The following is a 27465-nucleotide window of genomic DNA, read 5'->3' as shown; positions in this document are numbered from 1 at the left end:
TTTGAAGCTGCTGACTAACATTAAAGTGCACATTTTTTAAATCACCACAGTAAGGATTCATCTTCACAGAGCTGTATTCTTTCAATGCAAACAGTATCTAAGGCAGCATTTTAAAGGTGTTAGTCTAGTCTGGACTTGTATTTGTTCCTGAAACTTGGCATCTTTTGGCCTTTACAAGTGCATCAACACCAGGTGTCATGTCCTGACTAGCTGTCACTTTCAGAATGTCATTTAAGTGCTTGTTTGTGAGCTTTGAACGCATTTTTGTTTTATTGATATTCATCACTGAGAAAATTTGTTCACAAAGGTAGGTTGTCCCAAACATGCACAAAATTTTAGCAGCCAGGGCTGTTAATTTGGGGTACCCTGGTAGTAGATACTGATAAAATCTGTCCAGACCTACAGAGGCAAATTTGCCCTTCAAATCTGCATCACACTGCAAATCAATTATCTCTAGCTGAATTTCGACCGGCAGATCAGAAGCTTTAACTGTGAAAGGTGAGCGAAAAACTGAAAATTCTGTCTCAAGTTCACCAAATACCTGAAAACGTTTCTCAAACTCCCGCAGTAGTCCTGCAATTTTGTCTTTGTACCGTTTCATGTCCGCATCAGGTCTGGTCACACACACATCTCTCAGACAGGGGAAATGAGCAGGGTTGCCATTTGCCAGTTGCATCTCCCACAAAGTCAGCTTCAACTTAAATGCATGTATGTTGTCAGAAAACTGTGTGACAACTTTTTTGCGGCCTTGCAACATTTTGTTCAGATTGTTCAAGTGTTCAGTAATATCAACCAAGAATGCAAGGTCCTGTAGCCATTCCTGAGATTGTAATTCCAACACCGGTTTTCCTTTTTCTCCATGAACTGTCCGATTTCCTCTCGTAGATCAAAGAAATGCCTCAGCACAGCGCCTCGGCTTAACCATCTCACTTCAGTGTGGTATGGCAGGCTGTGGGTAATGTTGCTGTCGCTGAGAAGTTTGTCAAACTGACGATGGTTCAGACCTCTGGACCGGATGAAATTTACAGTGCGAACAACCACCTCCATGACGTGGTCCATTTTCAGCGACTTGCAACACAATGCCTCCTGGTGCAAAATACAGTGAAATGTCCAGAAACGATCTCCTCCATTAAGGGCTTGTACTTTGTCTTTGAACTTTGTCGCGACACCTGATTTCTTTCCGACCATGGATGGCGCGCCGTCTGTAGCCAGGCTGACAGCGCGGGACCAGTCCACTCCAACTCTGTCCAATGCAGCAACGACAGAGCCGAAAATGTCCTCGGCTGTTGTGGTGTCCATCATTGGCACCAACTCAAGAAACTCTTCAGTAACAGTCAATGTCTCATCAACTCCTCGAATAAATATGGCCAGTTGGGCCACGTCTGTGATGTCAGTGCTCTCGTCAATTGCCACGGAAAATGCAATAAATGACTTGACTCTCTGTTTCAATTGACTGTCTAAATCTGCCGATAGTTCGAAATCCTCTCTGCTATAGTATTCCTCGTCAGGCTAATATTGGCAAAAGCTTGTCGCTTCTCGGGACATACAAGTTCAGCCGCCTTCATCATGCATCGTTTAACAAAGTCACCGTCGGAATACGGCTTCGATGCTAATGCTATTTCGCTAGCAATTAGGTAGCTGGCTTTTACCGCTGCTTCACTGACTTCTCGGCTCTGGATGAAAGTTGACTGCTGTTTCCTCAGACCCGCCAGCAATTCGTTAATCTTATCTCTTCTCAGTTGTCCTTGCAAGCCGTCATATTTTTCGCTGTGATGAGTCTCGTAGTGGCGTCGAATATTATATTCCTTCAATACCGAAACTTGTTGCAAACACACCAAGCACGAAGGTTTTCCGTGCATCTCTGTAAATAAATAGGACGTGGTCCATTTTTCTTTGAAAATTCTACACTCCTTATCTACTTTTCTCCGTTTGGATAACGACATTTTGGCTAATGAGGGTGTAGCGGAGAGGTAGAGACCAAGGTATTAACAACGTCGTAACAAGCAGCAGATGGTGCATTGATACCGTCTGCTGTTTTCAGTCTGTCTCAGTGATGCGGCTTGTCTTCTACTCTGATGGAAAGAGTGCGCCCCTTAGCGGATAATCCATGAATTGCAGCGGATTAAAAATATTAATTCCATGTCTTTTATGCATTTTTTGCACTTTCAAATTATCCTGCGGGCCTGATCGAACCTCCTTGGGGGCCGGTTCCGGCCCGCGGGCCGTATGTTTGACACCCCTGCTGTAGAGTCTTCTGATGAAAGTGATGGGGAAGATACAGCGATCATCAGTGTTGTTGTCACGGAAGAAGTTGACAGAGTTGTGTCTGGTGGAAGCAGAGTATGATTGCAAATGCAGTGGGAGTCGAAGAAAGAACAAGGATGGCTGTTGTATAAAACACCTGTCTCTGGATTACATCTTCAAACTAAGGGCAACCATGGCATCCATGACAGAGAGGGAGAAGCGTTCATTCATGTATACGGGTAAGAGTAAAGCTACATTTTCAGCAATTATAAGTTTGACGTTTTGTCAGAAAGTCATTTTCATTGCAAGTTAAAGCATACTGTTAGCTAACTAGCTAACATTAGCTGGCTGGCTCGCTAGCTAACACTATGTGTATGAGCTGTGTAGTAATATTATTTGCATTTCATTTGCTAGTTATAGCCTAATGTTAGCTAGCTGACATTGATCATAGTTGGTTTGCTAAGGGCAACCAGGGAGAGGGAGAAGCGTTCATCCATGTATACGGGTAAAAGTCCAGCTACATTTTCAGATATTATGGTGCTTTCAAGACAACTGGGAACTCAACAAAATACGAGGTCAAACCATGACATCAATGATATTCAGGTCGGAAAATGGGAGCTCTGGAATGAGGCCCAAGTTTCCGAGTTGGAATTCAGAGTTAGATGACAGTTCAAAATGACTTTTCCCAGTCGGGGCTCATTTTTGGCCAAATCCCTAAGGAGTTTGATGGGGTTATGGTCAGGGCTCTGTGCAGACCAGTCAAGTTCTTCAACACCGATCTCGACAAACCATTCCTGTATGGACCTCACTTTGTGTACAGGGGCATTGTCAGGAAAGGGCATTCCCCAAACTGTTGCCACAAAGTTGGAAGCACAGAATGGTCTAGAATGTCATTGTATACTGTAGCGTTAAGATTTCTCTTCACTGGAACTAAGGAGCCTTGCCCAAACTATGAAAAACAGCCCCAGACCATTATTCCTCCTCCACTGAACTTTACAGTTGGCAATATGCATTTGGGCAGGTAGCGTTCTCCTGGCATCTGCAAAACCCAGATTCATCAGTCGGACTGCCAGATGGTGAAGCGTGATTCATCACTCCAGAGTCCAATGGCGGTGAGCTTTACACCACTCCAGCCGATGCATGGCATTGTGCATGGTGATCTTAGGCTTTTCCGGTCACAACTTGCAGACTTGTTTACGTGTTGCTGTGCGTTTTGTTGCCAACCTTACTTTGCTACCTGACAACTTTAAGTTTTTTACTTTTTAATTACCGTTTATATTTTTGGTTTTTCCCTCACTCAACTTTCTTTCATTCATTTTTCACCCCGGATGCCTTATCTGGACATGGTTCGTCAGGACCTCCAACAGCCGAAGCTAAGTAGTAACATAAACATGATGCCTTCTAATTGCAGTCGCTGTACTCATAATATACAGGAGAACGATAGCCTTACGGCGAGGATAGCTGTGCTACAAGCCCAGCTTTAGACTCAATCGTTAGGCAAGGGTAATTTCAGTGTAGGAAAGGATGAAACAGTGTCTGTGCCACCAGTAGGTACAGATAGTAACGTTAGTATAAATCCCCTCGCACGGTTCCTGCAGCTGGACAACTTTGTCACGGTTTCTGGAGGGAAATGCTGTAGGAATGCTCAACCGGTGTTGCTCATTCAGCCGACAGAATCTTTCAACCGGTTTTCCCCATTAAGCAACGAGTCGGAGTCAGAGGCCGATCCTTCTCTTGTCTCCACTCCTCCCGTTACGGGGTCTCTAGTCATTGGCTACTCCATTACCCGCAGTATTAGACTTAAAACGAATCATCCAGCGATCATACACGGTTTACCAGGGGGCAGGGCTACCGACGTTAAGGCTAATCTGAAGATTGTGCTGGCTAAAGCTAAAACTGGCGAGTGTAGAGAGTATAGAGATATTGTTATCCACGTCGGCACCAACGATGTTAGGATGAAACAGTCAGAGGTCACCAAGCGCAACATAGCTTCAGCGTGTAAATCAGCTAGAAAGATGTGTCGGCATCGAGTAATTGTCTCTGGCCCCCTCCCAGTTAGGGGGAGTGAGTCTCACAACTCAATCGCTGGTCGCAAACGGTTTTCTGCCCCTTCCAAAAGATAGAATTTGTAGATAATTTTCTGGGACTCACCCACAAACAGGACCAAGCCTGACCTGCTGAGGAGTGACGGACTCTATCCTAGCTGGAGGGGTGCTCTCATCTTATCTACCAACATAGACTGGGCTCTAACTCCTCTAGCTCCACAATGAAATAGGGTGCAGGCCAGGCAGCAGGCTGTTAGCCAGCCTGCCAGCATAGTGGAGTCTGCCACTAGCACAGTCAGTGTAGTCAGCTCAGCTATCCCCATTGAGACCGTGTCTGTGCCTCGACCTGGGTTGGGCAAAACTAAAAATGGCGGTGTTCGCCTTAGCAATCTCACTAGGATAAAGACCTCCTCCATTCCTGTCATTATTGAAAGAGATTGTGATACCTCACATCTCAAAATAGGGCTACTTAATGTTAGATCCCTTACTTTAAAGGCAATTATAGTCAATTAACTAATCACTGATCATAATCTTGATATGATTGGCCTGACTGAAACATGGCTTAAGCCTGATGAATTTACTGTGTTAAATGAGGCCCCACCTCCTAGCTACACTAGTGACCATATCCCCCATACATCCCGCAAAAGGTGGAGGTGCTGCTAACATTTACTATAGCAAATTCAATTTACAAAAAAAAAAATGATGTTTTCGTCTTTTCTTCAAGTCATGATATCTATGCAGCCTACTCAATCACGTTTTATAGCTACTGTTTTCAGGCCTCCTGGAACATATACAGCGTTCCTCATTGAGTTCCCTGAATTCCTATCAGACCATGTAGTCATAGCAGATAATATTCTAATTTTTGGTGACTTTAATATTCACATGGAAAGGTCCACAGACCCATTCCAAAAGGCTTTCGGAGCCATCATCGATTCAGTGGGTTTTGTCCAATATGTCTCTGGACCTACTCACTGTCACAGTCATACTCTGGACCTAGTTTTGTCCCATGGAATAAATGTTGTGGATCTTAATGTTTTTCCTCATAATCCTGGACTATCGGACCACCATTTTATTACGTTTGCAATTGCAACAAATAATCTGCTCAGCCCCAACCAAGGAACATCAAAAGTTTTGCTATAAATTCACAGACAACACAAAGATTCCTTGATGTCCTTCCAGACTCCCTCTGTCTACCGGATGTCAGAGGACAAAAATCAGTTAACCACCTAACTGAGGGACTTAATTTAACCTTGCACAATACCCTAGATGCAGTTGCACCCCTAAAAACTAAAAACATTTCACATAAGAAACGAGCTTCCTGGAATACAGAAAATACCCGAGCTCTGAAGCAAGCTTCCAGAAAATTGGAACGGAAATGGCGCCACACCAAACTGGAAGTCTTCCGACTAGCTTGGAAAGACAGTGCCATGCAGTATCGAAGAGCCCTTACTGCTGCTCGATCATCCTATTTTTTCAACTTAATTGAGGAAAATAAGAACAATCTGAAATTCCTTTTTGATACTGTCGCAAAGCTAACTAAGAAGCAGCATTCCCCAAGTGAGGTTGGCTTTCACTTCAGCAGTAATAAATTCATGAACTTATTTGAGGAAAAGATCATGATTATTAGAAAGCAAATTACGGACTCCTCTTTAAATCTAGGTATTCCTTCAAAGCTCAGTTGTCCTGAGTCTGCACAACTCTGCCAGGACCTAGGATCAAGAGAGACACTCAAGTGTTTTAGTACTATATCTCTTGACACAATGATGAAAATAATAATGGCCTCTAAACCTTCAAGCTGCATACTGGACCCTATTCCAACTACTGAAAGAGCTGCTTCCTATGCTTGGCCCTCCTATGTTGAACATAATAAACGGCTCTCTATCCACCGGATGTGTACCAAACTCACTAAAAGTGGCAGTAATAAAGCCTCTCTTGAAAAAGCCAAACCTTGACCCAGAAAATATAAAAAAATATCGGCCTATATCGAATCTTCCATTCCTCTCAAACATTTTAGAAAAGGCTGGCCTGGTTTAGATCTTATCTGTCTGAAAGATATCAGTTTGTCTCTGTGAATGGTTTGGTTTGTCCAATTCCGGTGTTCCTCAAGATTCCGTTGTAGGACCACTATTGTTTTCACTATATATTTTACCTCTTGGGGATGTCATAATGTTAACTTTCACTGCTATGCGGATGACACACAGCTGTACATTTCAATGAAACATTGTGAAGCCCCAAAATTGCCCTCGCTAGAAGCCTGTGTTTCAGACATAAGGAAGTGGATGGCTGCAAACGTTCTACTTTTAAACTCGGACAAAACAGAGATGCTTGTTCTAGGTCCCAAGAAACAAAGAGATCTTCTGTTGAATCTGACAATTAATCTTAATGGTTGTACAGTCGTCTCAAATAAAACTGAAGGACCTCGGCGTTACTCTGGACCCCGATCTCTCTTTTGACGAACATGTCAAGACTGTTTCAACGACAGCTTTTTTCCATCTACGTAACATTGCAAAAATCAGAAACTTTCTGTCCAAAGATTATGCAGAAAAATTCATCCATGCTGTTGTTACTTCTAGGTTAGACTACTGCAATGCTCTACTTTCCGGCTACCCGGATAAAGCACTAAATAAACTTCAGTTAGTGCTAAATACGGCTGCTAGAATCCTGACTAGAACCAAAAAATGTGATCATATTACTCCAGTGCTAGCCTCCCTACACTGGCTTCCTGTCAAGGCAAGGGCTGATTTCAAGGTTTTACTGCTAACCTACAAAGCATTACATGGTCTTGCTCCTACCTATCTCTCTGATTTGGTCCTGCCGTACATACCTACACGTACGCTACGGTCACAAGACGCAGGCCTCCTAATTGTCCCTAGAATTTCTAAGCAAACAAGCTGGAGGCAGGGCTTTCTCCTACAGAGCTCCATTTTTATGGAATGGTCTGCCTACCCATGTGAGAGACTCAAACTCGCTTTAAGTCTTTACTGAAGACTCATCTCTTCAGTGGGTCATATGATTGAGTGTAGTCTAGCCCAGGAGTCTGAAGGTGAACGGAAAGGCTCTGGAGCAACGAACCGCCCTTGCTGTCTCTGCCTGGCCGGTTCCCCTCTTTCCACTGGGATTCTCTGCCTCTAACCCTATTACAGGGGTTGAGTCACTGGCTTACTGGTTCTCTTTCATGCCGTCCCTAGGAGGGGTGCATCACTTGAGTGGGTTGAGTCACTGATGTGATCTTCCTGTCTGGGTTGGCGCCCCCCCTTGGCTTGTGCCGTGACGGAGATCTTTGTGGGCTATACTCAGCCTTGTCTCAGGATGGTAAGTTGGTGGTTGAAGATATCCCTCTAGTGGTGTGGGGGCTGTGCTTTGGCAAAGTGGGTGGGGTTATATCCTTCCTGTTTGGCCCTGTCCGGGGGTATCATCGGATGGGGCCACAGTGTCTCCTGACCCCTCCTGTCTCAGCCTCCAGTATTTATGCTGCAGTAGTTTATGTGTCGGGGGGCTAGGGTCAGTTTGTTATATCTGGAGTACTTCTCCTGTCTTATCCGGTGTCCTGTGTGAATTTAAGTATGCTCTCTCTAATTCTCTCTTTCTTTCTCTCTCTCGGAGGACCTGAGCCCTAGGACCATGCCTCAGGACTACCTGGCATGATGACTCCTTGCTGTCCCCAGTCCACCTGGCTGTGCTGCTGCTCCAGTTTCAGTTTCAACTGTTCTGCCTGTGATTATTATTATTTGACCATGCTGGTCATTTAGGCCATGTTCTGTTATAATCTCCACCCGGCACAGCCAGAAGCGGACTGGCCACCCCTCATAGCCTGGTTCCTCTAGGTTTCTTCCTAGGTTTTGGCCTTTATAGGGAGTTTTTCCTAGCCACCGTGTTTCCACACCTGCATTGCTTGCTGTTTGGGGTATTAGGCTGGGTTTCTGTACAGCACTTTGAGATATCAGCTGATGTACGAAGGGCTATATAAATACATTTTATTTTGATTTGTGTGCGGCTGCTCTGCCATGGAAACCCATTTCATAAAGCTCCCGACGAACAGTTCTTGTGCTGACATTGCTTCCAGAGGCAGTTTTAGAAATCGATAGTGGGTGTTGCAACCGAGGACAGACAAATTGTACGTGTTACGCACTTCAGCACTCAGCGGTCCCATTCTGTGAGCATGTGTGGCCTACCTCTTCCCAGCTGAACCGTTGTTGCCCCTAGACGTTTCCACTTCACAATAACAGCACTTACAGTTGACCGGGACAGCTCTAGCAGGGCAGAAATTTGATTAACTGACTTGTTGGAAAGGTGGCATCCTATGACGGTGCCACATTGAAAGCCACTGAGTTCTTCAGTAAGGCCATTCTACTGCCAATGTTAGTCTATTGAGATTGCATGGCTGTGTGCTCGATTTTATACACATGTCAACAAGGGGCGTGGCTGAAATAGCTGAATCCAGAAATTCGAAGGGGTGTCCACATACTATATATAGTGTAGTATGGGTTAGGATTACAGGTCTAAACTGTAGTATTTACACCTTCGGTATCCTGTGCATGTGACAAATACATTTAGATTTTATTTGATATTGTGTTTACCAAAGACGGTAATGTGAAATACAACATGACCGGCACCAAAGTCAGATTAGGATATAGGCCAAGGACTAGATAAAGACTATTTTTTACTATTACTTTCAGCACTTTTAGTCTTAATCTTTGATTGTTTGCTACACTACCATACTCTGTTTAGCACATGGCCTCAAATGTGAATCCTAAAAGAAATGGATGGGGCTAAGGCTTAAGAGGGTGTGAGCAATGCTGAATGGGTGTAGACAAAGAAGAGCTCTCCAGTAGGTGTACCAAAACATTCACGGGCCAATTTGATCAACTTTCAAAGCAGAATTACTTTCCCATTGTTCCTTAACTGCAGTGTTTGATATAAAATTGTCTAGCTCTGAGTCTATACTTTCATCCAATGTAAAAAAAAAAAAAAAATTATAACACCATTTAAAATGTTGCTGCATACGACTGAATCAAGGTGTTGGGTCACAAATGTGGAAAAAGTCAAGGGATGTGAATACTTTCTGAAAGCACTGTACACAAGCTTCATGTCTTCCCTTCAATTACGGCTTGTTTTCTTAGGACACACACACGACCAGTCCCTGTGGCTGGGTCAGAAGAGTCCTTGAACCTGCAACAGCATCTGGCTGTACTGTGCCGGACAGAGGATGGACGAAAGGAGTGGACTTAAGATGTCCCAGTGAAAAGGGCTGATTTCTAAAGACCTGAGCTCTAAATGTGACAGAGCAGGAATGTTAATGTTTTACAGATGCACCAGAGCTGCAGCCAACAGGACACGTACATTTCACTTGGGTGTATGTTCAGTCTGTTTCGTGAAATAAAACACGCACGCATGCACACGTACGTACTGTTTACTGAAGTCAACTCCTGAAGTCAAACTCCTGAGACAGTGAAACATTTGTAAAGAACACACAAGCTCAGAGAGGTACAGCTTTACCCAGGAACTAAGGAAACCAAATGGTTTTCCGAAATGGGAACAATTTGTCAACGACTAAAAATTCCAACATTAGTTGTTTTATAGATATATTACCTTCCTTTTTTTATTGTTGCTGAGTTGAGAAATGAAAAGTGTAGGAAAGAGAGAAGGAAAGTTAACAGAAGTTTCTGGGAACAGCATGGAACGTTGGTCAGGGGCTTTCAGCCCGCCCTAACACACTCGGTAACGAGGTCCAATGGACCGACAGGCCACGCAGTGCCAGGCCAGACCCAGCGCACTGTTAGACAGCAGGTGTTCCTCTGGTCGTAAAACATTAGTATACAGGCCACCTGGCCATGGAGCGTGTGGAAGGCCTTGTGCAGACCATTGCAGCCGCTGCTGTTAAGTGACAGAGTGTGGGTTAAGGGCTGCACTAAAGCTCTCCTCGCGTACCTCTCTCGCACCTCATAAGAGAGAAGTAGCCTGGGGACTGCTCAGGCTCCATTGATATGCCCAAACTCCCTGCTATAGGCCTGCTCCGTGGATTTTCTGACTAGGAAAGAGGAGGGAGCTGGAGACAGGGAAGGATGGAGTTGACCTAAGGGCTCACTCTCCATGGCATATAATGTGGTGTCTACGTGTGTCAGCTGTCTCGGCTGGTAAGTGACATCAGGTGGAAAGTACAGTTATGGAAAGCTGGACCAGAGAACGTATGTGGGGATGACAGGTAGATTTGTGACGACACACTTATGGTGAAGGTCATAATGTAATGAATACTCCTGACCACAGAGAAAGGTAATGAGGTCAATCTTTTTCTTGCTCTATATAAACGCCTTCATTATCCAGATGAAAGACAAAAGCAGATTAAAATGTTTCAATATGTATTCATTTATTTATCATTTGTAGATGTAATATTCCCATCAGGCTGATGAAAATGATCTAGTTTGTCAAATTTGCCAGAGCCCACCCAAACAGTTAACAAGCCATCAATATTCTCCATTACACTATTAGACTCCATTACACTATATAGGGTGTGTACATTGTATATAGAACCTCTAGAGCAGGGGTCAAACATGAGGCTCAGTGGACATTTTAGGACCCAACTTATTTAAACTGCTTGTTAATGCAGTCAAGGCAATTGCCAGATTATGGTGTTAAGTAAGCATATAGACTACATAAGTGTGTAACAATGCACTTGTTTGTCGTCACCAATATGCAGCCCTCCTGAAATGTGGCTTTACAGAAATGGCCCCATTGGCAAAATTACTTTGACACTCCTGCTGTAAGGCACTGAACAGCTACAGAGCTGCATTAATGATACACATATCTCCATTAAAAGGTATTCAAAACATTTCTATCCATGTCCAACCCATGTCTCCAGTCACTCAACATTTGAGGTGTGGTACACAACCTTGGCCATTACTCTCTTAGCTTCAGCATCCACCCCAAAACAGTGACAAAGACTTCATAGGGCTACTACGGTACTGATGATAACTCAGTCCCATAGGAAAGTACATTTCCATTTCTAACTACCGCCTCACATTCCTATGCGAAAGATGTTCTGAGCCTGGTGGAGATGTAGAACCTGGCTTTGCGAAGTCAAAACCATGAATAATGGGTGTGATAAAATGTTGCCATTCAACAGAAACAGCTGGGGCAGTTTGAGCACCTAGGAAAAAGTGAGATTTTAAGGGCCTCCCAGATCTGGCGTCTTTCCAGAGGCTTGTGTTTTGAGGCCTTGTCACCATTTGTCATCACTCCATAGCTTCTAGAAGAAATTCTGAAGATTCATTTTCCCCATCATTATACATGTTAACTAATATTTGTTACTCGTTTCAGGAAACTAGGCGCATGTCACTACTTCACAGGAGAGATATTTAAACTTTTTTTTAAATTAAAATAAGTTTATTTGGCAAAGATGCCTTCTGGAACATGTGAAGATTAATGTGCCTTAATAACAGACTTGTATGCCATCTGTAAATACAAATAAAAGTGTTAAATCACGAGCCTAGTTGGTTTAGCCATAGAAAAAGCCAGCAACCTTCCCGCTAGCCATGATAGGCTGAGATAATGAGCGGGCTGGACATGCCTAGAAATTAGTTTGGATTGGTCTGCCATATAGCACATTTCTGTCTATTTGAGCTGATCAGTATGTGTACAGTAGGTAATCCTGTCTAACGGAGCTTTTAATTTTTTTTTATCACGTAGTAGAACTGCATAAGTGTTGCTCTCTACTTTCTGGAGGACTGAGGTTTGAAATCAGTGGAATTAGAGTATGATAGGTAAGGAGATGGAGAAAACACCTGTACCCGGATTACATCTTCAGACTAAGGGCAACCATGGCATCTGTGACAGGGAGGCATACATCCATGATATTACACGTTTCTAATTTTGACAGAAAATCATTTTCATTTCAAGTTAAAGCGTACTGTTAGCTAGCAAGCTAATGTTAGCTGGCTGGCTCGCTAGCTAACGTTATGTTACGTGTATGATCTTATTATTCGTATCTCAGAGCCATTTGCTTTGCTAGTTATAGCCTAATGTTAGCTAGCTAACATTGAACCTGGTTGGTTAGCTACCTGCAGATTCATGCAGGGTGAGTTGGGATTATGGTTCATTGTTTACCTAGCTAGCTAGCTACATGTCTTAACAAAAGACTCCACTATACAAGTAACCATTTCAATAGAATGTCACCGTAACAACTGTTGATAGACGTAGCTGGTAAATTCGCTCTGGCTATCTACTCCGATTTCAGAGCACTCTCGTCTGAGTGTGCCAGAGCGCAAAATAACTGACATATTTACGAACGCTCAACACCTGTTGAATATGGCTGGTGTCAGTAAACTTTGGCAAAAAAATCATATATTGTTGCCAGCAGCACAGTTGCAGTCACCAAAGCTCTGGATAACATAAAAACAGCCTAACCAGCTCTGCTAGGGCGAGTAAAATGGTCTATGAACGGTTATCTCACGTTAGCCAGTTAGCTTGAGTGCCTGACTGTTGTTGTTATGACAGAACGCTCGGATCAAAACATTTTCTCAAAAGGTCATTTTCTCAAAAGTGAAGTTACAAGTTTATCCACTTTCAAAGCATAATTACTTTCCCATTGTTCTTCAAATGCAGTGTATGATATACCATTTTGTACATCTGCTTTTATCCAATGTAAAAAACACAATATCAAATTTTGCTACATAAGACAATCAAGGTGGTCGGTCACATTTATCATAACACAAGATTTATCATGTTAGTCCATCAAAGTGATTCTCAACCTTTTTCATATCAAGTAATTTGACTTAAATTTGACTATTTTGTGCTTTGGGGACTAGCAGAATGTGACTGGCAGAATGGGTGTTCTATGTGGAGGATGAGGGTTGCAGTAGGTATCTCAGACTGCTTGTAAATGTGTTAATGTGTAACGTCCTGAACTAAACTAGACACATTCATGGGGGAAAGGTTATAATATTTATGATATTAGTGGGTATCGAGCTTGTGGCAGCTCAATTCTATGTGGCTATGGCTGGGTCGTGATAGCAGTCTCTCCTTATGGCGGGATGCGCTGCGGTCCCAATATTATAGACTCGGGTGCAGGTTGGGGGAACTACTAAGCTTTATGGAATTGTTTTAAGAAGGTCATACCAGATTAGAATTTTAAGACTCCTTGAAGTATCAATAAAACATATGACATTTTTTTTTTTGCCATTACTGCTATTAGCCCACTACAGTGCCTTGCAAAAGTATTCACCCCCTTGGTGTTTTTCCTATTTTGTTGCATTACAACCTGGAATTTAAATGGAATCGATTTTTAAATGGATTTGGATTTCATGTAATAGACATACACAAAATAGTCCAAATTGGTGAAGTGAAATGAAGAAAATAACTTGTTTCAAAAATGTTAAACATTTTAAAACGGAAAAGTGGTGCGTGCATATGTATTCACCCCCCTTTGCTATGAATGCCCCTAAATAAGATCTGGTGCAACCAATTACCTTCAGAAGTCACATAAGTAGTTAAATAAAGTCCACCTGTGTGCAATCTAAGTGTCACATGATCTGTCACATGATCTCAGTATATATACACCTGTTCTGAAAGGCCCCAGAATCTGCAACACCACTAAGCAAAGGGGCACCACCAAGCAGGTGGCACTATGAAGAACAAGGAGCTCTCCAAACAGGTCAGGAAATAATAAGCAAACATGTTTGGTGTTCACCAAAAGGCATGTGGGAGACTCCCCAAACATATGGAAGAAGGTACTCTAGTCAGCTGAGACTAAAATTGAGCTTTTTGGCCATCAAGGAAAATGCTATGTCTGGTGCAAACCCAATACCTCTCATCACCCCGAGAATACCATCCCCACAATAAAGCATGGTGGTGGCAGCATCATGCTGTGGGGATGTTTTTCATTGGCAGGGACTGGGAAACTGGTCAGAATTGAAGGAATGATAGATGGCGCTAAATACAGGGAAATTCTTGAGGGAATAATGTTTCAGTCTTCCAGAGATTTGAGACTGCGACAGAGGTTCACCTTCCAGAAGGACAATGACCCTAAGGATACTGCTAAAGCAACACTCAAGTGGTTCAAGGGGAAACATTTAAATGTCTTAGTCAAAGTCCAGACCTCAATTGAGATTGCTGTACACCAGCAGAACACATTCAACTTGAAGGAGCTGGAGCAGTTTTGCCTTGAAGAATGGGCAAAATTCCCAGTGGCTAGCTGTGCCAAGCTTATAGAGACATACCCCAAGAGACTTGCAGCTGTAATAGCTGCAAAAGGTGGCTCTACAAAGTATTGACTTTGGGGGGGGAGGAATAGCTATGCACGCTCAAGTTCTCTATATTGTTTTGTCTTATTTCTTGTTTGCTTCACAATAAAAAATATTTTGAATCTTCAAAGTAGTAGGCATGTTGTGTAAATCAAATGACACAAACCCCCAAAAAATCTATTTTAATTCCAGGTTGAAAGGCAACAAAATAGGAAAAATGCCAAGGAGGGTGAATACTTTCGCAAAGCCAGGAGAGGGGAGGGGGGGTCTACTAAGCTATTTGGAACCTTTTAAGAAGGTCATACCAAGGATAATTTTGATATTTGATTTAGAATTTTAAGACCCCTTGATGTATAAGTATATAAGAAAGATCAGCAAACATTTACAAAAATGTTTTATGTCTTTAACCCCTTATTTTTGTCACTAAATACACATGACTTTTTTCAGCTGGTACTGGGGGACCTTCAGATGAGTCTTGTGAGGCCTGTGGGCATCCTAGAGCTTGTACAGTACCAGTCAAAAGTTTGGACACACCTACTCATTCAAGGTTTTTTTAAACTATTTTCTACATTGTAGAATAATAGTGAAGACATCAACATTATGAAATAACACATACTGTATGGAATCATGTAGTAACCAAAAAAGTGCTAAACAAATCAAAATATATTTATATTTGAGATTCTTCGCTTTGATGACAGCTTTGCACACTCTTGGCATTCTCTCAACCAGCTTAATGAGGAATGATTTTCCAACAGTCTTGAAGGAGTTCCCAAATATGCTCATCCAACTCATCCCAAACCATCTCAATTGGGTTGAGGTTGGGTGATTGTGGAGGCCAGGTCATCTGATGCAGCAGTCCAGCACTCTCCCTCTTGGTCAAATAGCCCTTACACAGCCTGGAGGTGTGTTTTGGGTCATTGTCCCGTTGGGATGGCGTATCGTTGCAGAATGCTGTGGTAGCCATGCTGGTTAAGTGTGCCTTGAATTCTAAATAAATCACTGACAGTGTCACCAGCAAAGCACCCCCACACATCACAACTCCTCCTCCATGCTTTACGGTGGGAACCACACATGTGGAGATCATCTGTTTACCTACTCTGCATCTCAAAGACACGGCGGTTGGAACCAAAAATTAAAAATTTGGACTCATCAGACCAACAGACAGATTTACACCAGTCTAATGTCCATTGCTCATGTTTCTTGGCCCAATCAAGACTCTTCTTATTGCTGTCCTTTAGCAGTGGGTTCTTTGCAGCAATTCAACCAGGCCTGATTCACGCAGTATCCTCTGAACAGTTGATGTTGAGCTGTGTCTGTTACTTGAACTCTGTGCTCTGTGAAGCATTTATTTGGGCTGCAATCTGAGGTGCAATTAACTCTAATGAACTTACCCTCTGCAGCATAGGTAACTCTGGGTCTTCCATTCCTGTGGCGGTCCTCATGAGAGCCAGTTTCATCATAGCGCTTGATGTTTTTTGCGACTGCACTGGAAGAAACTTTCAAAATTCTTGAAATATTCTGTATTGACGGACTCTCTAAAAGAGAGAGTGAATGTGGACCAGCAGACCAGCGTGATCATCACCTCAGGTTAGGGCTCAGCACTGAAGAGAAAAGGATGTTTCATATTGTGTGGACTGGAGTATCGACTTCCTCGTAACTGGAGCCTCACTTCACAAGAACTTGGGAATCTTGCCTGTTTCTGGAAATGTATGACTTTATTATTCTGATTCAAGTCATCAGCAAAGGTATTATTAAAGAGGGAAGCAGCAGTTTCCTAATTTTGTGCTTTGGGGACTGGCAGAATATGACTGGCAGAATGGGTGTTCTATGTGGAGGATCAGGGTTGCAGTAGGTATCTCAGATGGGGGGAGTGAGGCCTAATAGCGTTTTATAAACGCCTGCCGATCTATAAATTACATCTACCTAATCTAGCATGGGTAGGATGGTCATCTGAATTAGGGTTAGTTTGGCATCTGGGGTGAAAAAGAATAGCGATTACGATAGAGGAAACCAAGTCTATACTCCCAAGTTCTTGTATGAGGTGAGGGGGGCATTCTTCTTACCGAACCACATGACCTTTGTTTTGGAGGTGTTCAGAACAAGGTTAAGATACAGAAGATGAAACTGAAGGCTGTTGGGTCAGTTACCCTGCTTGACAACACATAGGCTCTATAGGCTAGATACCATACATATTCTTCCTCTAGACATAAACAACCTGGTCCAGATATCCAACAATCACTTTTCCACTCTGTCTTTATTTCTCTGCCAATCTGCTTCTGTCTGTCTGGCCTGATAATGATCCCCTGGAGATTAACATAAACAAGTCAGCGGTGGTTACCAGTGAAATCACTGTTTTGGCATATCATATCCAATGTTCTTCCAAACAGTGCTAAATATACTATCACAACGTAGCCTACTAAAAAGTACTGTTTATTGGGGGGCGCACAATTGGCCCAGCGTCGTCCGGGTTAGGGTTTGGCCGGGGTAGGCCGTCATTGTAAATAAGAATTTGTTCTTAACTGACTTGCCTAGTTAAATAAAGTTTCAATAAATAAAATAAAATTCGTGTAGACAGAATTTAGAATTGATCTATATACTGTAAGCACAAACTCAGAACACATAGTATTGATCTATTGCAGTTAATAGCCCACATAAACATAGACAGACTCAAATATAAACTCCCCTGAACTGCGTGCGACCATTGTTTTCACAGCTTCCAGCACCCCATGTTGCAGTGGGTTGTGAGGCTACATTCCTGCGGCATATTTCTCCTGACCCCTCAGGCTATCAGCTCTTTATGCCTGCACTCCAGCAGTGTTCCAGCTATCCCCTGCTACTGGACCCCAATGTCTGCTTCTGAAGTTTGGGCAACAAAAACCCCAGTAGTATTTGCACAGTAGCATAAACATTAGACACGGGGGCAGGCAGCAAACAAATGCATAAACGTTCAACATGCTGGTTTGAATCTAGCCTTCCCCTGCCATTCAAAGATGGTGTCTCAATAGTGTAGTCTCCCACTTAAGACCACTCTTGGCAGCTGTGCTCTTAATCTTGGCCTCAGACAATGATCTCGGGGGAGACAGATGTCAATGTATATCATAGATCATTGTCTTCTGACAGGTGGCGTCATTCTAATGTGAATCACAGCATTTACTCAGTGATGAGCAGCCAGAAAGTTCCAGCGTAAGCCTCACTCAAGCCACACTCCATTGAACCAAAGTGCCATTGTGGAAACAGTGTGAGGATTTCCATTTGAAATAAGACAGACTTGGCTCCTTGTAGCCTGCTGTGCTGTGCCCAGTATCAGGGTATCACCCTCTCCATTACTACAACAAGCCTTGTGGTGAAAGGCGGTAGGAAGAGAGAGCTGCCACGCTAAACATATTTTGAGGCAGCTGGTTTCCTTAAAGTCATATTGGATGTATACAACATGATCTGATGGCTATCTCATGCCAACATGGTCTAACCTATCATTTCACATTAATTGGATTCCAGTTAGAACTGCCAGCCACAAAGCTGAAAATGATTTAGAACGCTCCTCTGACCAGAGAATCCCCAGAGACACCTTTCTTACATGCTAACTGTATGAGCAAGATGGAAAGCCATCTGTTGTCACGTCAACGGGAGATGCTGTTTGTGTGTAAATGACAGGTACAGAGATTGAAAAGGGATAGGTTAAGTGAGTTGGCTTCTAAAGAGCTTTTTGTTTGACTCAGTTCTCTGTACCGGTAAGGAAAACATGATGGTGCTGCCAGGAAGATCAGACTGATTTTTTTAACCAATATACACAGACTATACCAAACATTAGGAAAACCTTCTTAATATTTAGTTGCACCCTCCTCTTTTGCACTCAGAACAGCCTTGATTTGTCGGGCATGGATTCTACAAGGTGTCGAAAGCATTCCACAGGGAAGCTAGCCCATGTTGACTCCAATGCTTCCCATAGTTGTGTCAAGTTGGTTGGATGTCCTTTGGCGGATGGACCAATATGATATCCGTGGCAGTTCTTTTATTTCTTTTTTATTTACCCCTTTTTCTCCCCAATTTTATGGTATCCAATTGGTAGTTACAGTATTGTCCCAACGCTGCAACCCCTGTACGGACTCAGAAGAGGCGAAGGTCGAGAGCCGTGCGTCTTCCGAAACACAACCCAGCCAAGCCGCACTGCTTCTTGACACAATACCCGCTTAACCTGGAAGCCAGCCACACCAATGTGTAGGAGGAAACACCGTACACCTGGCGACTGTGTCAGCGTGCATTGCGCTCGGCCCAACACAGGAGTCACTAGTGCGCGATGGGACAAGATCATCCCTGCCGGCCAAACCCTCCCCTAACCCGGACAGCGCTGGGCCAATTGTGCTCCGTCCCAATGGTCTTCCGGGCACGGCCGGCTGCGACAGAGCCTTGACTCGAACCAGGATCTCTAGTGGCACAGCTAGCACTGCGATGCAGTGCCTTAGACCACTGCGCCACTCGGGTGCCCTTGCGTTGCAGTTCTTGACACAAACCGGTGCATCTGGCACCTACTACCATACCCTGTACAAAGGCACTTAAATAATGTGTCTTCACACTTTGAATGGCACACATACACAATCCTTGTCTAAATTGTCTCAAGGCTTAAAAATCCTTCTTTAACCTTCCCTTCATCTACACTGATTGAAGTGGATTTAACAAGTGACCTCCATAAGGGATCATAGCCTTCACCTGTATTCAGATGGTCAGTTTATGTCCTGAAAAGAGCAGGTGTTCATAATGTTTTGTATACTAAGTGTATGCTACCTTGTACGTACACACACACACAAACAGACACAAACAACAACTTCTCTCCAAATTGTGTCAGATGCAAAGCAAAGCTTGTAGAATTGTATGAACATGGTGTTAGAAAGACCAGGCCAAACATAAACTCTTCATAATCACCTGGAGAAAACTCTGGGCATAACCTAGACATTCTCATCAGGCCTTCCTCCCAAATCTAATTTTCAGGGGCAGGCAGCATGCCAGATGCTTTGCTCTGGAAGTGTGCTAACTCACCCCAGTCTGGTCCCTGCTACAAGCTGAACTCTGACTCCTTTTCTGTCCATAAGTATACAAAAAGGCCCGCCACTGCTTACCTAGGCCTCGTCGGTGTCCCAACCCATAAGGCAAGCCATTATTCCAACACAAATACCTGAGACCCAAAGGAACAGGAGTTTCTGATTATCACACATCATACGTTACAGGACATAATCGCTTGTGTTTTCTTCTTGGCAGCCTGCAATCTTCAGTGGGAAAGGAAGTATTTTTCTCTTCATTCTTTTTTTACCGACAAGAATATGGCAGAGCCGGCTGGACCACAGAATGGGCTGTGCCAAATCTCAGGAGGAGATACCAGCTCAAGGAGAGACAGAGAGGGAGTGACGTAGCTCAAGGTTGATGCATAAACGTGTAGCCTATTTAAGTGGTCGTGGGGTATTTGGGTGACACTACTTAAAGCCAACTGGTTGTTTAAGTTTTTTACTTGAAAACATGAGATAAAATAAAAGAACCTGATAGAATTAGCTATTTTTATGTACTGCATGTTTTCAGACTAAGCACTTTATTATTCATTCCTTGACTATTACAGATCTGTATATCTATAAAGGCCTACATACAGTTGAAGTCGGAAGTTTACATACACTTAGGTTGAAGTCATTAAAACTCATTTTTTCAACCACTCGCATTTCTTGTTAGCAAACCATAGTTTTGGCAAGTCGGTTAGGACATCTACTTTGTGCATGACACAAGTAATTTTTTGCATGGTTTGCAGACAGATTATTTCACTGTATCACAATTCAAGTTGGTCAGAAGTTTACATACACTAAGTTGACTGTGCCTTTAAACAGCTTGGAAAATTCCAGTAAATGATGTCATGGCTTTAGAAGCTTCTGATAGGCTAATTGACATCATTTGAGTCAATTGGAGGTGTACCTGTGGATGTATTTCAAGTCCTACCTTCAAACTCGGTGCCTCTTTGCTTGACATCATGAGAAAATCAAAATAAATAATTGTAGACCTCCACAAGTCTGGTTCATCCTTGGGAGCAATTTCCAAACGCCTGAAGGTACCACGTTCATCTTTACAAACTATAGTATGCAAGTATAAACACCATGGGACCATGCAGCCGTCATACCGCTCAGGAAGGAGACGTTCTGTCTCCTAGAGATTAACATACTTTAGTGCGAAAAGTGCAAATCAATCCCAGAACAACAGCAAAGGACCTTGTGAAGATGCTGGAGGAAACAGCTACAAAAGTATCTATATCCACAGTAAAACGAGTCCGATATCGACATAACCTGAAAAGCTGCTCAGAAAGGAAGAAGCCACTGCTCCAAAACATCCAGAAAAAAAGCCAGACTACGGTTTGCAACTGCACATGGGGACAAAGATCAAACTTTTTGGAGAAATGTCCTCTGGTCTGAGGAAACAAAAATATAACTTTTTGGCCATAATGACCATCGTTATGTTTGGAGGAAAAGGGGGAGGCTTGCAAGCTGAAAAACACCATCCCAACCGTGAAGCACAGGGGTGGCAGCATCATGATGTGGGGGTGCTTTGCTGCAGGAGGGACTGGTGCACTTCACAACATAGATGGCATCATGAGGAAAGAAAATAATGTTGATATATTGAAGCAACATCTCAAGACATCAGTCAGGAAGTTAAAGCTTGGTCGCAAATGGGTCTTCCAAATGGACAATGACCCCAAGCATACATTAAAAGTTGTGGCAAAATGGTTTAAGGACAACAAAGTCAAGGTATTGGAGTGGCCATCACAAAGCCCTGACCTCAATCCTATAGAACATTTGTGGGCAGAACTGAAAAAGCGTGTACGAGCAAGGAGGCCTACAAACCTGACTCAGTTACACCAGCTCTGTCAGGAGGAATGGGCCGAAACATTTGACCCAAGTTAAACAATTTAAAGGCAATGCTAAAAAAAAAAAAAATTAAGTGCATGTAAACTTCTGACCCACTGGGAATGTGATGAAATAAATAAAATATGAAATAAATCATTCTCTCTACTATTATTCTGGCATTTCACATTCTTAAAATAAAGTGGTGATCCTAACTGACCTAAAACAGGGAATTTTTACTAGGATTAAATGTCAGGAATTATGAAAAACGGAGTTTAAATGTATTTGGCTAAGGTGTATGTAAACTTCCAACTTCAACTGTATCACTATGCACTATTTGCTTGAGGAAATGTTAAAGATAGCACGATTAAGATTAGACAGAGCAGTTACCAAAGTTTCTACATTTTGGTCTCTACAACACATATGACATAGGAAAAAGTCCCACAGAGAAGGGAAATTACAGACAAGTAGAGAAACAAGACAAAAACATCCTGTGAAAAGGCTCTATCTTGAAATAAGAGCTGGAATGCCCCCCAGAAAAAAAAGACAATTTCTTGTTATTCAATCCATTAACCTTTAACGTTGCGAGCGGAGTGGTAAGGTTACAGGGGGAGTCCTATCTCGGCCTAGGATGTTTTCACAGGCCGTCTCTAACATGCACCTCTCACATGCTGAGGCAGTGTTTTCACTGCACTTCGCAATGTGCCATGCTCCCACCCTGGAATCAGCCTAACCCATCACTGGACAGCAGAGTGCCATGTAGCAGAGGCAGCTATATGGGAATCAATGCTTATCATGGTGGTAAATGAATTCAGTAATTCTAATGTATGGACATAAAAAGCAGGTCAACTGTGGGTCAAGAAGGTTGTAGAGATCTATGAAAACATTCATAGATCACTTAAAGCTTGACAAATCTCCATGTTATAGACATTACACTACAACTTCACTTCTAAAGTATTACTTGAATCAAAGTGGGGACTCACCTGCAGCTCAGGATCCCTCTTCATCATCTCCAGGATGAGGTAGCAGCCAATGGAGTGGCCCACCAGGACCAGGCGAGAGTCCCTGGGAACGTGCTCCGTGAGGAAGGCCAGCTTGTGCTCTATCTGCCCGTTCAAACCAAACACGTCCCCCGCTGCCATCACTGTTGGGTCTGCAAAGATCAAGGTTCATCATTATTAGTATTCAGTATTACATCATCTATTTCACCATCACCCAAATCATTCTGATCAAGGACATGAGCCAGCATCATTCATCAATGTCTCTGTACACAAGATAGTCTTTATTTACATTTGGCACATGGATCACCCCAACATAGGCCCAGGGACATCATGTTACGGTAATGTTCACTGTTTCATTCACTGATGTCCTCTCATTAGTAGTACGCAGGTCCCTTTGACAACAAAATTAAAACAAGAACATCCAAAGGGCAATCGAAGTTAAGAAGTACTCTAGAAACATCTTGATTTCATTTCTGTAATCTTTTTGGAAAGATATTTAACGATATTTTATCATATAATGCTGTAAATCTAGTGAGAGAACAAAACTTTGAAGGAAGCGGTTAACAATTCCCTACCTGTGCAGAGCAGTCAAATCCAAGACAATGTTATGATTAGAGGGTATGAGAAAAGGAGATGGAGAGATGATGAAAGAGAAGGTAAGAAAGACCGAAAGGAAGAATACAAAGTGTCTATGGTGATTTAGCGGGCGGGAAAAGACTAATTCAAAATTCAAAATAACGAAAAAAATCTATCCGCATAGAATTGAACATAATTGGTGAGGGACTTGATGTTTGATTCTTTCAGAGTGGAATTTGGAGCAGCCGTTCTGTACAGACAGCATAAGGATCGGGTAGGGAAGGTTGTGGGGGTTGGGGATATGCTTACTGTATAATGGAAAAAACAAAATGAGTGCAAATTGTGATTAATGGATCAATAAAGAATAACATATGGCAAAGACAAATTCCCCCACACAACATAATGATCCTCTTGGCAAGAGAAAGAACATCCCAGGCTGGGGCGGCCCGTTAAGCGATTAAAGCCTTCTCACAAATGTGCAATAAATGTGTGCTGCATTTTTTCTTCTAGGGAAAAGGTAACTGATTTCCTATGTGTCAAAAGAAACCTAACTTGTGGTGTTAGTGATTGCAACATGGGAGGTGTAGGCTCTTTCTTTTGGTACTCTCTCCTCTGTAATTGGGTGCGGTTGCACCATTAATGAAGCTGACGAGGATACGGAGAAAGAGATGAGAAGGAGATTAGCGACAGCCTAGTTCCTGTACTGTGCATACTTCCTCTCAGAATACAAACTTCCTTCTCAAAAGGGTTTGTGAAGCTGGGTTCAACATCTGTACCACAGTGGTAGGCCACACTTGTCGACCTTGCATTAAAAAACGAGCGATCAAGAAACAAGATAAAGTGAAGGTTGTCTTGAAATTATTTGATCCGATTGAAAAGCTGGGCATCAGACCAAAATGTCATAAAGTGGTGGTAAACAAAAAGGTTTAAGTCATTATTGAAAATTTCTACTATTTTGTGCCATTTGTCTCCAACACTTATTTCAAAAGATATGCTCAAACAATCAACCAACCAATATCCATGGCAAAAATCACATGGAGTTGTAGACGTGACCGACGATAGCGGTGGGAGCATAATTGGAATCAGAAAGTCTCCATAAAAACCTCTCGTGATATTAGACCTTGGCTGGTGTAGCATTTTTTGGGGGGGATTACATTTTCTGAATGCATGTTTTAGTACTGTGGACATTAATAGTGTGCAATTTAGCCATATCAAAGTGAGAAAGTTGCTGGTGAAAAGTAGCGTTGCAAACTCATTCTGACAAAATGAATGAGATCTGAGGCCCCTGGAGGATCCCGTGACCCAGGAATGGATTATTGATGCTGGCACAGGGAGAATGTTCCCTGTGTTTGCATTAACAGATATTTTTACAGTCATCAAAACCATCAAGTAAAACTTGCCTTGCCACAGGAACACTTCTACCACTGGAAGATCTGGAATAGAACCTTTAATGCTGCACTTTTTTTTTTACTCTTGTTTGTTTTTCCAAAACTGGAAAACTTTTTTTCAACTTCATCAAGTATGCATTAGCTGTTAATAATAATAACTGCCAGTCTTTAATTTGCACAAGTCACTGGAAAGTCAGAGGAGGCCCAATCAATGCTGTATGGGTTTCTCTGTATCGGCGAGGCCTTTCCTTGGACGTCCCAGAGGTTTTAGAAGCTGCTGCTCTACGATGCCACCCTATCCCTTAGCAAACTGAATGCTCTTTGACGAGTTGTAAATCAATGGCAAGCATTCAAGGGGTTGACCAGGGTGGTAAATCCCCAAAGGCTTGGATTGAAGCCGCAAGAAGAGAGGTGAAAAGGAAGCTGATATGTCAGACATGTTTGTGTTTCCATGTTGGATGTGGGTAATAGTCGAGTGGATATGGAAAGTGCCATCCTAAGATTGAACACCTAGTTAGTAATGCTGGAATAATACTGCATGATAACCACATGAGCGTGCAGGTCTAGCGTGGCTATCATAGCTACAAGCAGATAAATTATTTAGTAGTATTTACAGTAAATCCTAATCATAGTGAGCAGATTTCCTTGGATAAGGGCATCTCACCAAATGGAAAGACATGATGAAGGACTATTGAGATGAACACAGGACTTGCTGCTAGACAATTTGAGCCTTTCTCTGGTCTTAATCAGGGCCGTTGTTGAGGTTTTGGGATAAAAGATGAGTCCTTCCCTGCCCATCTTGAGATAGGGCTGCTGCTCATTGTCACCCCCTAGAACACCAGGCTGAACAGAGTGGTTTTCATTTATTCTCTCTGATGATCGGATGACATGCTAGGAATTGGCAGGGTTGTCTGATTTTATTTTTACTGTATCTATTGACTATCTCCAGACTTTGCCTTGTGTGTTCCATGAATCATTTATGAGTTGGAAGTTTCGACAAGTGTGTGCCATGTGTTCACAATAAAAGAGGAACTGTTCAATGCTTCACTTTGTTACATGAATGTCTATTTAATCTAGACCAACTCTACCAAACCTCTGGACAATACTAAGTATTACATCATTATTTCTCATTATAATAAAATATATATATATTGTGTCATGACCATAATCATCTGACATCTGCAAATTCAACATTGGAATCTATATGGTCAAAATAGGTTGTCTGATTACGTGACTTTGTCATGTCTGTCTCCAGGCTTTTGAGCTACGTAAAGAGAACCCTGGAAATCAAGACTTCCATCAAGTTTTCATGAGAACTCACGCTAGTTATCGCACATCCAAATGAGTCTACCTACCAGGGTACACTTTGACAGAATGTTAACTTACACCTACACACTTATCTGTCCTTTACAAACCCTCAAGATGGATACATTTGTCCTTTGTCCTTCTCAAGGTGGACAGATCCAAACTGTATCGTCCAATGTATCTCATGAGCCCTCAGAGAAGGGATTTAACTTACTACATGTGAGGGCTTGGTAATGTCTTTCCCATGTATCAGGCACAATAAAAACGTCCTCACTGCTTTATGAATGAATATTACAGGGCTCATATGGTGGTGCTGGCTAGAGAGGGAGAGGGAGAGGCCCCTTGGCTCAGGCTAACTCGTCCAGCTCAGCTAACATTCCTCTTCTCCTGCGCCATCCTTAGCATCGTCTTTTGTATTGGAGAGTGAGCTAACAAGGACCTGCCCATTTCAAAGCTAGCTAATCAGTCATTAGTGGTCAGGAGATGTACTGTTGATGTGAATAAGTGGAAGTGGTTCATTGTGGATACACCAGCAATAAGGACTCATAGAAAGTCCAGCTGAACAAAGCATCCTCAATAAGAGATATGAATTAGTTATGTACCTTCAATCATGTCCATAGTATCAGGAGGCACACAGTGTCCAGCATGGCTCACTGCCCACACAGGGTAGCGCCGCCCCAATGTCTGGTGAAGCGTCTGCATGAAGGTCTTGTAGAAGCCAACCACACCTGGGTTACCTGCAAAGATGCCAAAAACACTATAAACATCATAAAGTGCTCTGCAAATGTATCACCACATGATAAAAACTAGGGATGTAGCGATTCAGATTCACAAGTTGGGGCGGCAGGTAGCCTAGTGGTTAGAGCGTTGGACTAGTAACCGAAAGGTTGCAAGATTGAATCCCCGAGCTGACAAGGTAAAAATCTGTTGTTTTGCCCCTGAACAAGGCAGTTAACCCACTGTTCCTAGGCTGTCATTGAAAATAAGAATTTGTTCTTAACTGACTTGCCTGGTTAAATAAAGATAAAATACACAACAACAAAAAAGATACGAATGCATCTGTCTGTGGACCACAAACCGCAGTGTTGGATACATAGGCTACCTTGCCCTCCCCTAATCTGATAGTGGTAGTGGGTTGGTAGATGCCTAGTCTCCATTATGGCTCAGATCAGGTGCCTACAGTACATACATAATTACTTACACACAAACCGCACACACACAAGTCAGCGCAGATTTTTTTATTTACAATGGAAAATGAATGTGTTTATGAAACAAATGCATCAAATCGTATCGCACAGAATCACTTTGATTCATTCTCTAATCAAACTGAATCGTTTTATACTCAAACATATCATTCCTGTATTGGATCAGAGCCCATGTCTCCAGATATGTATCAAATCATCTTGAAAGGGAAAGATGCACATCCATAACAAAAACATAAACTACACTTTATGGAGGTAGGCTACATGACTAAATGCTATAAAACAAACCATATAAAACATATATTGACAGCCAACCGTACCAACTTCTTAGTATGTTAATCATTTTCTTCTCTACTCTACTCATGACAACAAAGTGTTGGCCATGTAATGGCTGTCATTCCCTGGCCTTTGCCATCAATCTCATCAGCCCCCATACAGCAGCATGTCATAGTTAGCACTGTCAGCTCAGCTGCTAGCTAGGAACTTTATTTAGCTCATGGTACTGATGTCTTTACACAGAACAAAGAGGGACTTTTATTCCATAGGTTTAAAAAAAAAAAGTTTATCCTGGGTGGGGGTTTATTTCGGACTATCAGGGTGCGA

At 42.6% G+C, this 27465-nt stretch overlaps 1 protein-coding gene across 1 annotated transcript in view; it reads right to left on the bottom strand.

Moving 5' to 3' along the window:
* Positions 1-27465, bottom strand: part of ldah (lipid droplet associated hydrolase) — a 67166-nt gene that overhangs the window by 27898 nt on the left and 11803 nt on the right. Inside the window, exons 3-4 of the mRNA XM_029687898.2 lie at positions 26263-26397; positions 22374-22543 (exon numbers count right to left, since the gene is read on the bottom strand). Coding sequence (XP_029543758.2) covers positions 22374-22543; positions 26263-26397 — 305 coding nt within the window. The remainder of the gene's footprint in view (positions 1-22373; positions 22544-26262; positions 26398-27465) is intronic.

Source organism: Oncorhynchus nerka, linkage group LG18 (genome assembly GCF_034236695.1).
Source record: "Oncorhynchus nerka isolate Pitt River linkage group LG18, Oner_Uvic_2.0, whole genome shotgun sequence".
NCBI classification, from domain to species: Eukaryota; Metazoa; Chordata; class Actinopteri; order Salmoniformes; family Salmonidae; genus Oncorhynchus; species Oncorhynchus nerka.
This window is presented reverse-complemented; position numbering and strand designations above follow the sequence as displayed.